Below are 18,185 nucleotides of genomic sequence, written 5' to 3' on the forward strand. Positions count from 1 at the left end.
ATGGGAGCTGCAGGGGCGGCACCTTTGGGCAGAAGCAGTGCATGGAGCCACCTGGCCGCGCCTCCACCTGGGAGCCGGACAGCCCCCTGCCCTCCGAGATAAACACTGCCCAGAGCCCTCTCCCCCTCCCACACCTCAACCCCCTGCCTCTGCCCTGAGCCCCCTCCCAAACCCAAACTCCTGCTGCTGCTGGGAGGGAGGGGCACGGTGGCCTGAGACTGCCCCAGCAGTGGCTGGTGTGGCTAGGCTGCCCGAGGTGGTCACGCGGCTCCTGGGCTAGCCGCTGCAGAAGTCCCGGAAAGTCATGGAATCTGTGACCTCCATGACAAACTCGCAGCCTTATTTATAGTTTGTTTCAATTGCTCTGTACTGTCACTTTTAAATACTGGTAAAATGATTACATACTGAATTAGAAAGTCCATGTACAATACCTTGTAGCCCATTAAGGATAGAAGTAATTTCTATGGATTTAACTGGAGCTTGTTCAGAGTTTTTGGCTTCAGTGTTGTCAAATTTGGACCCAGTCTCTGGTGATGTGCTCGTGTGAAAGGGTGGTTTTGACAAGCGTCGCAATTTAAAATTTTTAGGAGAATACTTCTCATCCTTCTCTTTGTCAGTTTTATTCTAGGTTAAGGAAAAAACCATTTTAAAAACTCTTCTAATGCTAACATATATAATTTAAGGTGTATTACAATTAGCAATGCAGACAGTGATTTTGAACACACAACCTAAGAATAAAAGTTTTTTCTTTGTTCCTTTACAAGAATATGCAAGTACTGTATTTTGTCTTATACACAAGTATGAACACCAAAAATGTGAATTACCTTAACACTTATATCTGATGAGGAATATTCTCAGCATTTAAGGGCTAAACTCTTCTTCCACTATGCTAGACCCCGCAGTAAGAGATACTGCAGAGAGAAGGCATGACTGTTGTGACAGCCTGGATTGAATGGCACACCCTTGTGCTGTGCTAATGAAGAAGGAGGAGAGGCTATAGGCAAGTCTGGCTCTATCAGAGGTACTGGATTCTAGTAGTCCTTGTGTTCAGAGTGCAGGGATGGCCATGGAGCTTGTTGGTGAGGGGGAGGAAGGTTGTTCACACTTTTCTGCCCTGCACAAGGAATTGATCAGGATCTGGCCAAAATATCTGTGGTTTTTTTTTAAAACCCCACAGTCGGCAAGAAGCTAAAAGTAAGATACAAGCCACATTTATGTAGGTTCAACACAGGTTTGTGCTTCAAAGCCAGCATGGTAGCTAGCAAATTTCATTTCCCAGAGCTGTGCTGCCATCACTGATGAGGGAATGGCTCTGTTTCCTGTTGGTGCACCAGACGAATTGGGGATGCGGGGGAAGAGGAGGAGGAAAAAGCTATTTTTCAAAAGGGAAGGACAAAAATCATTCTTAAAAAAGTGTATGCTTCTAAGAGGCTAACAGAAACTCATTTTAAATTTATCATGCATGTCCAAGTCCATTTAAAGGCTATAATTATAAAATCAGTTTACATGAAAGTAAATTAAGCAGCAAAATGATATAATAGAAAAAAAATCTACCTTTATTTTCTTCCGATGCTTTATTTTTGGCACATTTTTATCTGCTGGTCTCACTATCTTGTCTGCTTTTATCCATTCATCATATCTAAATGTGAAAGCAAGCATTTAAAATATATATATATAAACAGAATTTTAAGCAAATTTTCATAAGACACATTCTATAGGGGAAAGAAAAAGTAGTAAAACATGTAATGGAAACCATATGCAGACAGACTCTGTACATAAGAGTGAAAAGTAATGAATATATTTCTACTATATCTTCTAGTTCAAAAGAGAACGAGATAAGTTCATGGAGGATAGGTTCATCAGTGGCTATTAGCCAGGATGGGCAGGGATGGTGTCCCTAGCCTCTGTTTGCCAGAAACTGTGAATGGGTTACAGGGAATGGATCACTTGATGATTACCTGTTCTGTTCACTCCTCTGGGGCTTCTGGCATTGGCCACTGTCAGAAGACAGGACACTGGGCTAGATGGCCCTTTGGTCTGACCCAGTATGGCTGTTCTTATATTGTTATGTACTGTAAAGTATTGCAAAATCTCAAATCTTTACTTTCTTAGCATATAGGGTAAAATTCTCCTCTCATACTGGGATGGTAGTATTCAAAGTTAATATTCTGCTCTCCTTTTGTGCATAAAATTTATATAAAATAATAATGAGATATCCATGCCCATAGGGAAAGCAGAATACTTGAGTCATATACTGCTGTACAGATATGTAACGTAAATGTTGCCAATATAGTATATCATCTTACTAATTAAAAACAAATTCTTATAATAATATAAAATCTCACTGCTTGGTAAAAAAAAGAAAAACTCCTTGTAGCTGAATCTGTGAAGGGATCAGTATCCTCCATAACAGTGGTTCTCAAACTAGGGCCACCGCTTGTTCAGGGAAAGCCCCCAGTGGGCTGGGCTGGTTTATTTACCTGCCGCATCAGCAGGTTCGACCGATCGTGGCTCCCACTGGCCGTGGTTCGCTGCTCCAGGCCATTGGGGCTGCAGGAAGGGCGGCCAGCACATCCCTCGGCCCATGCCACTTCCCGCAGCCCCCATTGGCCAGGAGCGGTGAACCGCAGCCAATGGGAGCTGCGATTGGCTGAACCTGCTGATGTGGCAGGTAAACAAACCGGCCCTGCCCACCAGGGGCTTTCCCTGAACAAGCAGCGGCCCTAATTTGAGAACCACAGCTTTATAAAAGCTCCCCTTGAGATCTAGAAGGATTTTTGCAATAGGAACTTTTTATTTGATATCAGAAGGTACCAGCAGTTAGCTGTTCTATAAATAGAACTAATATATGTACATCAACTGCCTCATGTGTCCCACCTCCTGAAACTGTACTGGTGAAGTACAAAATCCAAGACTGCTGAACAAATATATTCTCATTAAGAATATTCATGATAGAAATGTGCTCAGACTAGAAAACTAACAATTAAAAAAAAAAACCCACTAAGTAAAGTTTATAATAAACTCATTTTTTTATTCTTAACACAATACCTTGGCCTGCCTACACTGTGAATTCAAAAAGTGTCTGAATAAGAAATTTGTTAATTAAAAACAAATAAGTGTGTGTGTGTGTATAAACGGAGTTCATTTGGTAGTCATGAAAATGTGCGTGCAGTATCATGAAAATACAGTATGCAACTAGCACAACAGGGCAGAGCTAGATCTCATGCTAGGCTTTCTCACACAGATCTGACATTACACCTCTATTTTGACCTGTAGTGACTCTGCTATTACAGTCCCAGGCCACGTCTTAGCAACCACTGACACAAGTGCCTAACTCTAGTAACTTTTGTGATACTGACCAATGTAGGGATTGAAGAAGCCACCAAACTCATTTTCATTTATGACCTAAATCACGATTTGAACACAGGAGTCCAGAAGATAAATTTAGTGCTTTACCCATTCACATCCCCCACACTCATAAAACAAAGAATGACATTCAGAAACATAATAATGATATGAAAGGAGAGAGGTAAGGTTTGCTTTCATACTGGAACCCAAAAATGTTCGATATTGTTTTTCTACAGAGTAACATATGGACCTTTCTCTTTACTAAATGCTCACAAATTTTCAGTCTTCTTCCCTAGAAAATCTTAATGTACTGAGAGCAACCACACTATCAGGGACATGGTTTTGATTAAATTAATTTTAATGACCAGGTTAGACATAGGTAGAGAGATCCATATTTCTTTCTTTCTCTAGATCCTTAGGCAATAGGAAAACCTGCCAATAGCAAATTCATAACTGTAGTGGTTTAAAATAAGGTTTCTTTAGATCAAGCTCATGTTAACATGATGGAATCAAACCAAATAGAATTCTGAATGGACCTTGCACTCCAAAGCTAAGGGATTTTTTTAGATCTAAATTTATGAAAGAAAGCAGCACTAGGATTGAACATGTTCACAGAGAAAACTGAGTACTCTACAAATTTCACTTCAATTTTGATTATATCACTATACCACTTGCAGCCTTATTCACCGATTCTACATGCCGCCCCCAACAAAAATAATCTTCCACATAAAGACACTAACTTTAAACACTGCATGTGTCTCCAGTGACTTAAAACACTCAATGTTAGGTTAGATGTAGATCGATATTCAAAGGTTAGTATGTCATCACTGGCAGATGAATGACACTGGAATGCTGCCATACCAGTTTGTGTCATTTAAATTCAATATTCTGGTAGGAAATACCTATAGCTACATTAGACTGAGATGTTCAAAAAGAGGATTTGGTCATATAGTTCTCAATTTTAAATGGGAACTGGGTGTCCAAATCCCCAAAGTGGCTTTTCAGTGGAAAATGCTACTGTGTGCATTATCTATACCAACACACACATTTCAAATTTGAGAATCATAAACCTTTAAAGCACTCAGAGGTTATGGTCTTTAGGGACAAGTACAAAAGGACATTCAGGAATTTATAGATTTTGCAGGGTCTTATATTTTGCCCTATAGAGTTGCAACATTTTTCAAGTCACACAACTGAACCATCTCTACTTCATAAATGGGGCTTCAAATGATTTGCTCACTCAAGAAAAGAAGAACAAAAGTTGAGAATGTGAAAAGAAGCCCTTCAGTTCTAGGTTAAAAGAAACATACACTTTTAATAAGGGAAAAACCTGGGTTACTATGCTGCGAGTGAAATTCCCCAAGTGGACCATCATCTTCAGTGTTCCATGGTATTTCGAGATTTATGTGTACAGCACATAATTCCTCACAGACACTGGCATTAGAAAATATTCAAGTTATTAACATGAATCGTTGCCTATTGACACGCTCTGTTCACATGTCTGCATAATGTAGCCCCTCCCCTCACTTGGCGTGTGATCGGAGAATAGTAGGCATTTGAAAATAGATAGATGCATCTGAAGGCGAATACCAGTTATTGGTAAATAAAACCTACTTATTCCAGTTTGGGATTCTAGCCACAAAATATCACCCTTTGGAGAACTGTGAAGTAGTGACTGCTCAGGGATGGATGGAGATGGTGAGGAGTGGAGAAAGGTCAGTGTTAGTCTTGCAGTTCTATAAAATCTAACAACTCACATACAGGGAGTTAGAAAAAAAATACCTCAGAAGCCACCAGGGCCCTGATTGAATTAATGGATCCTAAATACCTACCAGAATGGGCAACTGACTGTATATGGTACAAGTATTTGTATGAGTATGAAAGAATAGCACAAGCATGTAGGAACAAAGTTAGAAAGACTAAGGCACAAAATGAGTTACACCCAACAAAGGACATAAAAGGCAGTAAGAAGAGGTACTATAAATACATTAGGAGCAAGAGAAAGACCAGAAGGGAAGGACCAGTATGTCCCTCGGCCTGCGCCACTTCCTGCAGCCCCCATTGGCTGGGCACAGTGAACCGCGGCCAGTGGGAGCCACGATCGGCCGAACCTGCAGACATGGCAGGTAAACAAACTGTCCTGGCCCACCAGGGGCTGTCCCTGAACAAGCGGCATCCCAAGTTTGGGAAACACTGACCTAAAGGAAAAGAGGGTAGTCAGTATAGCCAATATGGATTTGTCAAGAACAAATCATGTCAAACCAAACGAACTTCCATCTTTGACAGGGTTACTGGCCTAGTGGACGTAATAGATCTTGATATTCTATGATAGGTATTCTTGGTCCTGACTCAGCACAGGGGGCTGGATTTGACCTCTTGAGGTCCCTTCCAGCCCTACATTTCTATGATTCTCTTTGGAAAGTTTACTATCTGAAATCATATTGCTTGGAGACAGGTTCTCTTTTGGCTCTATGCCCAAAAGGAAGGAAAGGTATCTTTATGAAATGACTCATTAAAAACAGAATGGTATAAGGATAAAAAAGGTAAAATTCATGTGAAATACTTTAGGGAGAAATCTATTACAAGGAAGAAGAGTCCATTCATTTTTATCAAAATTAAGACTGGAGGATTAAACCACGAGGGATTGAAGCTCCTTTATCTTTCTGGTTAAAATGATTGCCTTCAGAAAGCTTGTTTTGAATGAAAAGAAGGAAATAAAAATGAACACTCACTCATAGAAATGATAAAGAATTCATATCCCTCTAGGGGGATCCTTGCTGGTCCTGTGGTATTCATCCACACTGAGTATGCCATTAAGATGGACCACAGGATACAAGACCAAATCCTCAACTGAATAAAGTAAATTCTCTTTAGGAACATAGCAATAGCCATACCAAATCAGAACCGTAATCTATTTATTCCAGGATGATGTCTCCAACAACAGCTAGTACCATGTGCTTTAGAAAAAACTCTGTAGTAGGCAGATCTGATGTAAGCTGGTCACCAAGAAAGCGCCCTCTTAATTCCTGAGAGCAAGAAGGTTGCTTATGCCCTGAAGTTTGAGGGTTTATATCCCTTTCAAAGCTTTTAAAAAAAATATTTACTATAACAACACAGAGTATGCTATTTATATAGAAGTCTAATCCTTTTTAAAATCCTGCTAAACTCTTGGCCTCAATGACATATTGTGGCAATGAGTTCCACAACCTATCTGTAAAAGTATTTCTTTTTGTTAAGAAGGTAAGGGAGCTGAAAACATTTTTGTACCTTTCTTGAATGATTTAATAAGTAACTATTAGGTGAACTTCTGGATTTTGTCCTTTGAGATGGCTCTCTCTGCTTGCAAGGCTCTCAGGAGACAGGCTAGGGTCTGACAAGGCAGTATCAGTGGAAGATATTTTCTTTTCACCTTCTTAATAAAAGCCCTGAGAGCACGGACAAAACTAACCCCCTGACCATCATCAATGCATCGAGAATTGAAAGGACAGATGCTGCAGCCTATACCATCGTAGAGACAACCGCACACAGCTTTCTGCCAAAAAGGGACAAAGCTTCTGCTACACTAATACAGAAAAGAACAAATTCAATTTTCATACTTCCTCTTTTTACTTCTTCAAAACACAGAGAAAAAAATTAATTAGTTTTGCACATTTAGCAACCCTTTTTCCATTTAAGACTTTTCTCTTTACTCTTGAATTCTGCACACTATCAAACAACCAGCTACATTTTGAGAAGAATGTATTTATTGACAAAGTGTGCCAAAATCCAGTGCACTTATGTGCCCAAGCCATGAAAAACATACCCAATACTGGCTATTAGTTATTATTAATAATAATTATTGGTATTACCATAAAGCTAGCCGATAGCACTACGCCTATATTCCAAGCTGAAATACATGGTAGCCCTACTCACAGCCCTTCTTGAACCATACGCCCCTCCTGCCAGTTAGTCACATGTACATAGGACTTCTCTTTGCACCCCAGGAAAGGGCTCTGTGTATGTGTGCTGGCCTTCTGCTGTGGTGATGGGGAAACGAAATGTCAGTGAGGCCCCCATACAAACACAGAGCTCTCTGCTGCGATGGCGTGTCCCCTCCTCAGTGCTCCATGGTGCAAAGGGTTGGGAAGGTGGCACGTCTAGGGCACCCTACTCCTAAAAGGAGTGATTATCCTGTGAGACTGCCACAGCAGCAAGAGCAGCAGCTGGGCTCCCCTTCCACCCTAGCAGCAACGGTGGCAGTACTGGAGCAGTCTCTGCACACTCAGGAAGACATAACTGCATCGGTTTACACTCAGTTTGTGTTTGGAAGATTATCTTCACAACCATAAGGATTAGATTTTTTTTTTTTTTATTAAACGAAAGCTAAAATTCTGCAGAAGCTAATGGCACTCACACAACAGAGTCCTACTCCAGATGGGGAAGTGGATTTTTCAAGCCCTGGATGAGTCCATATAAAATGAATAAAATAAACAGTCCTCAGTATCAGTTTAGTTAATGCCAATGACTGTTAGGCAGGAGTTTTATTTAGAGAGCAACCCTCATATTGAGGGTGCTTTAAAGCTGGTTTCCAAATGGCCTGGAGCATTAGCTAAAGCCTCCTATATTACTTAACCAGGGTCTGATGGTCTCAAGTGATGCCCTCAGGCAGGCTTCACTCTGAATATTCATAACTTTTCTCAATTACATACACTGTTCAGGGGCTCCTCAAACCTGGAGTACCTCAAGCCTCTTTTGCTTCAACATCTAACTGTGAAGCACAAAAAACTTAAAACAGTCAATTAAGTCAGTAACTAATATTTTCCCCAACCAAATTTCCAAAAGAAAAAGGGATATGGTATAATTTCAGAATAGCTGTAACGTCCAAGAATGGTGCATTTTGGGGTATCAGAGCATCTGGCAGCCAGCCTGTGAGAGTTTAAATGTCCTACAAAGATTGTTAATTTAGAATTTGTGCTGAATATGCCCCTCTGCACCATTCTATTTGGGGCATTCTGCACATATTGCAGGGTTAATTCATATTTCAAAACCCTCTGTAATTCACCTTTCGATGTATTTTATTTTATCTGCATAGTGCTGTCAGCTGAAAACTGCAAATACCACAATTGGAGGGACTTGCACTGCAAGTTCCAAGGAAGTTTTAGATCCACAGAAATTGTGCTAAATTCAGCAAGTGACCCTTGAAACCACAAAGGGGATCCCAGACACCTCTAAGCATCTGACTATAGTAACTTTATAAAACTATATATCAGCAATTCCAGAATGCAAAAATCTTATGAGAAATGTCTTTTCCAACTGAGAATTTTTCACTTTTTCGCAGGTCAACATGGTAGCAGGTTTGCAATTTTATGTCTGAGAGCATCTCATTCTCATTAATTCCACTAGGTTAGTTTCATCTCCGCTTTCAATCTTCAAACTGAATACAGAATAATCTTCTTCCCTAGGACTGTTACTTCCCAAAAGACACATTCCCCCACATTTCAGGAGAATGGTTAAATATACTAGTCCCCACCTCAAACAGATGTCATCAGAATCTAGTTCTAATCATTAAAAACTAGTAAGGTTTTGAGTCTTTTGGGATTAGCTTTAGCTACCTGGTCTAACACCAGCGTCGTCACTAGTGTAAAGTAAACCAAAGTTTCCTATTCAGGGGCAAAAAGGATATTAAGATTGTTCTCTATCTTGAGCTTTCTGGTTAATATTAGAAAATATGGGGTATGTAAACAATTTTCTTTCTAATAAAAGAGAACATGCATCTAGTACTAGTATCATTACCTCTTTCTTCCACTAAAGACAGTCTGATTCCTGTTCTAAGAGACCCAACTTAGATTCCCTGATCTGCAGTACCCATGTCCTTCATCCATATAAATAGTAATGGTGATCTCCTCCCTCACAAGATAAAATGCAGCTAGGAAATTACTCAGTTTCAAGGCTTCCCTAATTAATACAAGAAAGCTGACAATGTCCTACTATACTTAAAAAGAAAAGGAGTACTTGTGGCACCTTAGAGACTAACAAATTTATTTAGCATAAGCTTTTGTGAGCTACAGCTCACTTCATCGGATGCATTCAGTGGAAAATACAGTGGGGAGATTTATATACATAGAGAACATGAAACAATGGGTGTTACCATACACTGTAAGGAGAGTGATCACTTAAGGTGAGCTATTAACAGCGGGGGTGGAGGGTGGGGGGGGGACCTTTTGCAGTGATAATTAAGGTTGGCCATTTCCAGCAGTTGACAAGAACGTCTGAGGAACAGTGGGGGGTGTGTGGGGGGGAATCATTACACAAAGTAAAACTATTTCCCCATGTTTATTCCCCCCCACCCCCCGCTGTTCCTCAGACGTTCTTGTCAACTGCTAGAAATGGCCCACCTTGATTATCACTACAAAAGTTCCCCCCCCCCCCACCCCCCTGCTGGTAATAGCTCACCTTAAGTGAACACTCTCACAGTGTGTATGGTAACACCCATTGTTTCATGTTCTCTATGTATATAAATCTCCCCACTGTATTTTCCACTGAATGCATCCGATGAAGTGAGCTGTAGCTCACAAAAGCTTATGCTCAAATAAATTTGTTAGTCTCTAAGGTGCCACAAGTACTCCTTTTCTTTTTGTGAATACAGACTAACATGGCTGCTACTTTGAAACCTACTATACTTAGTATCACTAAATGGTTCTTCAAAGAAGTGTAGCGAAGCATAAATATTCTGAATATCTGAACAGTTAATATTACTTTCATCCCCGATATACTGATACAAGGCATGGACTGAAGAAGGGATAATATCTTCTTGGAATGGGAACTTCTAAGTAAATGCCATCAGTGTTGAAGAATTCTTGATTAGACTATTTTTGGTTTGAGGAATACATAGTAAATGATACAGTGTTTAGAATAGAGGAAAAAAACAATTTGAAACTTAAAGAAAAAAGAACAGAGATAAGAAGACCATGGATTCCAAACCAGCTAAGACAATTATTACCCGAACTAAGGTTTTTAAATCACTTGTTCCACTTAGAAATTGAGTAAAAACCAAAACTTAACTGAAAAAGAATATGCATGCGCGCACACACACATGTAGCTAAGATGAATCTTCCTGGAACAATAGAATACCAAGAAACAGCAAGGAAAAACAACTATTTTTCAAGTCTGGAACTGACTCAAAGATAGCTGTCAAGCTGAATATGGGACAGACTACATATGACACCACAAAAATTCCAATATGTTACCTTAAGTGAAGCATGTCACAGTTGTGACAAATGCTGTTTGTAGACATGGAGTACAGTAAACTCACCTGCCCTGATAGCAATTGATTGTCTAATCCAACATTTCCTGCTACCTCATTTGAATTAAACTAGCCTGTGTGATAGTCTTTATAAATTCCAGTAGCTAAATAGCAATTGTATGGGGTTACGAAAATTTCTGAAGGCCCAAAATGATTAAACACTTTTTGGTAAAATATATTATCTTTCAACCCTCCAAAAAGACTGTCCCCAATCAGCCACATTTTAGGAAGGAACACACATGCAGTTCAGCTGGCAGAAAAGATCAAACAGCAGCAAGTGAAGACTTCAAAACGCCGAAAATAACCATTGACCCCCGCCACCTCCACCAAGGTACAACAGTTAACTGAAGGAGCCCTTAATATCTAATACATCCTAGCTATAAGAAGGATCCCTTTGATATCAATCTATGCATTTGTTTAAAATTCAGAATTCACAGTGCACAAACACACAATCTTGACTTCTCCTTTAATAATGAAGCTGCTGAGGTCTGCAAGAGGAAGGTTGGATTTCAACTTCTGATTTTTTCCAGATTTAAGAAGTAGTGCTGCTTGAGTAAACCCCTCCGACTCTTTCACCTGGTAGCATGTTTGATAACATTTACTCTGAAGAGGCAGATAATTTATTCGTAAAGCTCTTCCTAAGATTCTCCTTTGAATTAAAAAACAATGAAGACATCTCAAAAGGACTTTTAAAATGCAAATCCCTCTTGATGTATATGCAGCAACTGTCAAAGGCCCAGGGTGCAAATTTCATCAGTCTGGCTTCCTAAGGCAAGTCCTTTGTGGCAATGACTGAAATACTAGTAATGTTCCAGATCCTATCTAAACCCCAAACTAGACTGTGTTTCCCCCAGTATACTGACATTTAAGGAATGGATCCTATAGCCTTGTTTCTCTGAAATGCCTATTTGATGTTTCCTGAAGACTCTTTTTTATGTACAAGAAAATGAGGCCATTCCAGTATGGCGTACAAGCTACAAATACTGCAAGAGACCGAAGTCAGAGGCCTCAATAATGAATGGTAATTCCCCAGATCAGTAGTGGCTTGGGTGACGCATTCAGTGAAATCAGATCCAAACTGGTGGAAACAACGGAAGGAGAAAAGTGGCCTGCTTTTACAATTGTGACCCTTGCCAGCTGATCCGGCCAGCACTGTATAAGGTCCAAAGAAACCTGTGTTCTGTCTCTTGGCTAGAGGTACTAAAGTAATGCAAGTCCAGATGATAGGTGAAGATGATAAGAGGTTCATAAGGGTTTTCATGAAGAAAGTTAGATTTGCCTCAAACCTCTTGCTTCTAAAGCCCTGCTAATCTCATACTAAGTAAAACAAAGTTTAGAAGACAACAGCCTGAGAACAGTTATCAGAAAAGGACAGGTTGAAATGACAAAAAAGCAGAAGACTTGATAATTGACTTAAAAGACTTCAAGAAGCTTTAAGGTTTTTGCCTTTTTCAAAGTATCTTGTATCTTATTCCCACTAAAGTTTCTACTCCAGGATTTACTTCAAAAATATGTTAAGCCTCAACAGTTTTTCAATAATACTATATTAAGAACAAACTTCAGGTATGGTACCAATAAAATAAGAATGGCATAACAAGCCACCAGGCTAAGAAGAATCTTGTTGTTCAGAAGATTGCGGCAATTGGAAAAAACAGGTCTGAACAAGTGAAGTGTAATTATTTACTGCCATTTACTGATATGCAATTAAGAATCCTGGGTGCACAGAGTGATTGATATGTCTAATAAAGCTGAAAGTGAAATATGGTTTCTCAAGTATGGATGTCCAGCAAAAAATACATCTTTTTTCTAAATGAAAACTGGCCTCCTATCTCTTTTTACTGGTAAATGCCACCAAACTGCTTTTGTACTCTGTGCTGCACTTTGAGAAGTGCATATACAGATTTAGTCAAGTATATGATTACTCAAATATGGTATCCAGTAAAACTGGTTGAACAGAGCCACAGAAGAAATTTATCAAAGAACTATGCTAACTGCCATTTCCTTTGTTGTTTGGTGGTGTTTAAAAGAAAACTGAGACAGGATTGAGGTTTTCCTTGGACAAGCAACCTTAAGAAGATTTTTCCTAAGCTGTAAGTCACGAAGTACTGCATTTATATATGTTAAAAATCGAAATAATTTCATACAGTACCTTGACCTTCATAGAATACCAGTACTGAAAGTTAAGAGTACGGAATTCAATATTCAGTTAGTTTTTAAAATACACAAGTGTATTTTAGAAGTATTTTACGGAAGTAATCACTAGCTAAAACTTAAGTTACCTCACATTCCATCCACAGTAGTGCACCAAGTAAAGGACTTCTCCACCTTCGACATCAGAATCTTTAATACTAGCTTCATACATTTTTTGATTTTTCCCTCGTCCATACCGCACTTGGACTTTCATGCCTGGTGGATAGCATTCAAACTCTTCTTCCTCATTGTTGTCATTGTTGTCTTCCTCCTCCTCCTCCTCCTCCTCTTCCTCCTCCTCCTCTGCTTCTTCTTCATCTTCATCTTCCTCCTTATTCGTGTCATCTCTTGAAAGGTTTAAAAAATTGTAGAGTTAATAAAAGATACTTCATAAGCTTTTCAGTTCCAAACCACATATACTGATAAATACTGCGGATGCATTAGAGGCTGGAAACAGCAGGCTCCATATATGTGAAATTGCCTCAGTGTTATATTAGTATTATCAACTAAAAAGAATAGAGCAAAGCACACATAGAATATAATGACACTAAGATGCTTTTACAGCAATGGAAGATTAAAAAACGACGGTTTAGAGAAAAAAATCCATCAACATCTGAGAAGTGAAGTTGTATTGTATGGTAAAGAAATTGTTTTATGTTCTTAGCTTTTATTATTCAATTCTCAACTCCTTCATGTCGTTCCCTAGCTAAAATACGTATGTTTCCACCTCAGACCCATTCTTCTCAATATAGAGAAAACATTCCTAAGTTTCATTTTTCAAGATACAAGTTTTACAAGTGGTAACTTTCTAACACTGGCTACCATATAAAGATCTGTGCTCTGTTACATCCATTGCCTCACAATGGCCATGTATATGGGTCAATTCTATTTTGAAAGGATTGCCATTTAAGCAGGTTTTGTGCAACAAATCCTAAATATGAGGGTTTAAAAAAATATCCAATTTATGACCTTGTTATTCTTTGCTAAAGGTTTTCAAAAATAAAATAGCCAAGCTACACACACACACAAACACACACACACGTTGAGACCGAAAAATTTCACATGAAGTCTCTACAATTTCAGGTGTGACTTTAGAAACATAGGGCCAGATTTTCAGAGGTATTGAGCACAGATAAATCCTGTTGGTTTCAATCAATGACAGCTATCGGGGTGTTCAGCACCTCTGAAAATCTGGGGCTAAGTTTCTAGAGATGGGTGCTCAAAACTATAGAGGCTATTTTTGAAATGTTGGCCTTAACCTCTAAACATTCTCTAAGGCACATTCTTACTGGATTTTGGGACTGTCCTTATTCCTCCATATACAACCTATAATAGATCCATGCCATCCATGGAGTTCTTAAAAATCATAGGTTCCTAATCAGTTAAAACCCAAAAACCAGAACAAATATTCTTGCACATTTTAAAAACTGTATATAAAGAGATACAGCTATCAGCCTTTGAGTCAACTTCTGTTTTTAATATACAGTACACATAAGAAAGTCTATATTAATATTGATATTAGTCTATTTTTCCATATGACTGTACAGGCAAAAATATTCATTTAACACAGCCACTTTCTCTTTTGAAAGGAATCAAACAACATTTTACTGTTTTCTACCAAAGGCAATTGGCCGATATCAAATCACAATTCTTTAATTAGCTGCCATGTGATTTCCAAATAGTGGGCCAAATTCATCCCTAGCACAACTGCACTGATTTCAATGAACTTGTACCAGGAATAGATATGGCCCATTGCATGCATACATGCATGTGCCATAAGAAAAAAATTAAACCTCCCAGAGTGCCGATGTACTATGTTATCAGTTAACCCAAAATATATCTGTCACATTCAATACACACCAAGGATAGAGAGGACTCTACTAAACAGACACTTCCATCCTTAAAAGTCTACAGAGTTTTGTATTAATGAATATCACATCAATTATACAACATACTTCAAATGGTCTATTTTGCTTATGTAATTAAAACCACCGAAGTTATTAAACTGAAATATAACTAAACAGCTACTTTACAACTCTTTTCCTCTCCAATCTCTCCCATATAGTCAAATACTTGACCCAAAAATTAACAGGAAAACTCCCACTAAATTCACTGAGACCAGGATTTGGCCCATAGGCTGGAGAATTCCTTGACAATCATGACCTAGACCTGTCTGGTACTTAGCTTTCAATAAGGTGCTCTCAAAGTGCTCCAGTGCTGCTGTAATTTACAAATCCTAGCAAACTGCAGCTCATGATTACAGTAATTTTAAGGACTTAAGAAAAAAAAAGTTATGGAAACAAAAGTATCAGACAGGGGTTGAGGGTGGAGCCAAGCTGCTGTAGAAGCAAGACATGCCTGAGAGTTTTCAGTGCCATGGAGATTTTCTGGCAATTTTAATGAAATAAACTTTATTAGAGAGAATTTTTTCAAAACCTGATGGCAGAATCCTTAATGATTTCTGAAAGAGGAAAATCATGCCTGAAAAGGAAAAACAAGGACTCTTCCAAAGTTTGTCCAATTACGGTGCAGCCGACTGTGAAGCAACCCACAGGCCTGGACTAGTCTGGAGTCTCCTCTTATCACCCACCAGATATGGTGGCTTTCTTGGTGCATCAATGGATTTCATGAGAAAACAGACTCTACAACAGTCTACCAGGACTTCTCTGGAGGGATACTGAAACCCTCATTGTAAAGCTGAGCAACTTGGATGGTCAAGTAGGTAAGGTGGAGAGCGGACTGTAACAGGTAGAGAGGGAAATGCCAGGAAGCATAAGGAAATATCATCAGAGATGGTTGCAGTTAAGAGTGCAGTAGAAGTGGCCTGGTTAGATCGCAGGTTGGAGAATCTAGAAAACCAAACAAAAGCCAAGAATATTCGTATTTTGGGAATAGTAGAACTGCCAGATTATATCCCTGAATGAACTCTGTGAAAGGAAAAGCATGTTCCAGAAGTTGCAAGGAAAGAGTGGAATCTGTTTTATGAAGGCCATAAACTCCTGTTTCAAGATCTCAAACCCAGTCATGAAGATGAAGAAAAAGGAACTGAATGCTGTGAAGCAGAAGTTCTTAGAGAAAATTGTGGCCATGGTAGTCCAGTGAGCATGGTAGAAATCTTATTTGGCTATCTATGCATGCATGTGAATGTCAGATTTCTTGCATTGCTGTTCATTCAAATTCTAATAAAAATGGAAAAAAACAAGACTATTGGCAACAATCACAATCTTAAAAATAAAAGCAAACAAAAACAAACCAACCAATAGTTATGACAAAGCTGCAGCAATATGAAAGCCCCCTCCCTTGCACAGCAGGAGAGATGCATTTATGTCGAAAAGGCAGACAATGGAGCACCACCATAAATGGAGCATTACCATAATTGTGTTCCAACAACCCAAACAATACCAAGGAGCTGGTAAGAAGGACTGGTTTGCAAGCAGCTCACTTATTTACATTACAGCAACCAGCTAAAGACACCCTCAAACTCCACAGAGTGGAAGCTTCAGCCCTTGCTTAGAACCAGAAAATCAAAGGCAGGAGGGAGCATTTATAATTCTAAAATATCTGGTAATAATAAAGCAAATATTTTAAAATATGTGTAAATACACACACACATACATGAATATCACAAAGCTCAAACAATACAGTGAGGGAACTTAAAACATTTTAAATATTTGAAAACTACTTAAAATTATAGGTACCATAATTTACTCTAGAGTAGCATTTCTCAGTAAATACAGAGGCACATAGGCCAAATACAAACATATCCACTGTGCGTGTATATTAATAAATAAATATGAATGCATGAAATAGTATGTGTTATGTGGGAAAGTGCTACACCTTGTAATCTTTAGGGCCATTGTGTCTGACAGAAAGAGTGTTACTAGTCATTACTGTAAAAGTTCTTCCGAGCATCTTTAGCCAATAAAACTTCATTTGATTAGGATTGTTGCACAACCCCAGGATGGGGTCTAAACCAAATCTAATCATACGTACAGTACCAACAACATGGCAGCATATATAAATAAGAATAATAAACAAATGTAAGTCTAATCTAACTAAGTGTTAAGTTAATATAGGGATCTGTAGATTTCTGGGGTGCTGAATCTTCTCTCAACCTTTTTATCCTCGCTTGGTCAAAATCAGAATGGCCCTCCTAAAGTGGGAAATATTTTTCATTATTTGAACACATTATCTGGCTTGAAAGGATTGGCTTTTTAGTTAAGACTCTGAACTAAGACTCAAGGAGATCTGGGTTCAATTCCCAGCTCTGCAAAAGATTCCCTATGTGACAGTGGGCAAGACATTTAATCTTTTTTGCACCTTAGTTCCTATAGTTAAATGAAGATAAGAACACTTCCTATCTCTCACGTCTGTTTAGAGTACTAACTCTTTGAGGCAGGGACTGTCTGTAACAGATTTTAAAGTAGCTATACTTGAACAAAAAAACTTCAGAAACAGACTTCAAAGAGAAACTGCAGAACTCAAAATTCATTTTCAAATTTAACACCATTAGTTTGGGCTTGAATAGGGACTGGGAGTGGCTGGCTCATTACAAAAGCAGCTTTGCCTCTCCTGGAATTAACACCTCCTCATCAATTATTGGGAGTGGACTACATCCACCCTGATTGAACTGGCCCTGTCAACACTGGTTCGCCACTTGTGAGGTAACTCCCTTCTCTTCATGTGTCATTATATAATGCCTGCATCTGTAATTTTCACTCCATGCATCTGAAGAAGTGGTTTTATACCCACGAAAGCTTATGCCCAAATAAATCTGTTAGTCTTTAAGGTGCCACCAGACTCCTTGTTATTTTTGTGGATACAGACTAACATGGCTACCCCCTGATACTTGTCTCTTATGGGTTTATATACGGTGCCTACCACAATGGCTCTTTATAATCTTGGTTAGGGCCTCTAGCTGCTACTATAAAAATAAAACATCTGCAAAATAGGTCTTTGGGTCTCCAACTGTAATTCTATAAATATGATGATGCATCAGGGGACTGGATATTAGATATACTTGAGACAGGCTGTCTAATATAAATGCTGAACGTCGACTTATTACTACTGCACATAATTTTAGTTTGCTGTTTTTAAATCTTAATATTTAGATTTTTGTCTCTCAGCTTGTTCATTTTCATACAAATGCTTTGGTATGGAATATAGCTTTTGGGCCCTTATTTTGTTTGACCCAGGAAAACTACATGGATTGCTACACATTAATATAGCATCCTTTATGTGGGACTCAAAAGGAATCATGTTTACTGCAGGTTTAATTACAGGAGTAATAATATGGAAAGATTGTCATGTGATTAAAAGGCAGGAAAACAAAAATATCAAAACAAGGAAGGAAGAAGCGGTGTCC

The 18,185-nt window shown here is 38.8% G+C and overlaps 1 protein-coding gene across 4 annotated transcripts in view; it reads right to left on the reverse strand.

The window, feature by feature from the left end:
- Positions 1-18,185, reverse strand: part of ARID4B (AT-rich interaction domain 4B) — a 139,914-nt gene that overhangs the window by 19,663 nt on the left and 102,066 nt on the right. For 2 of the 4 annotated variants that reach the window (XM_073338147.2, XM_073338145.2), the window contains exons 17-19: positions 12,910-13,167; positions 1,555-1,639; positions 432-624 (exon numbers count right to left, since the gene is read on the reverse strand). In XM_073338147.2, coding sequence (XP_073194248.1) covers positions 432-624; positions 1,555-1,639; positions 12,910-13,167 — 536 coding nt within the window. The remainder of the gene's footprint in view (positions 1-431; positions 625-1,554; positions 1,640-12,909; positions 13,168-18,185) is intronic. The other 2 variants (XM_073338148.2, XM_073338149.2) reach the window with 2 other exon arrangements.

The sequence above is a fragment of the Lepidochelys kempii genome, chromosome 3, assembly GCF_965140285.1.
Source record: "Lepidochelys kempii isolate rLepKem1 chromosome 3, rLepKem1.hap1, whole genome shotgun sequence".
NCBI lineage: Eukaryota > Metazoa > Chordata > Testudines > Cheloniidae > Lepidochelys > Lepidochelys kempii.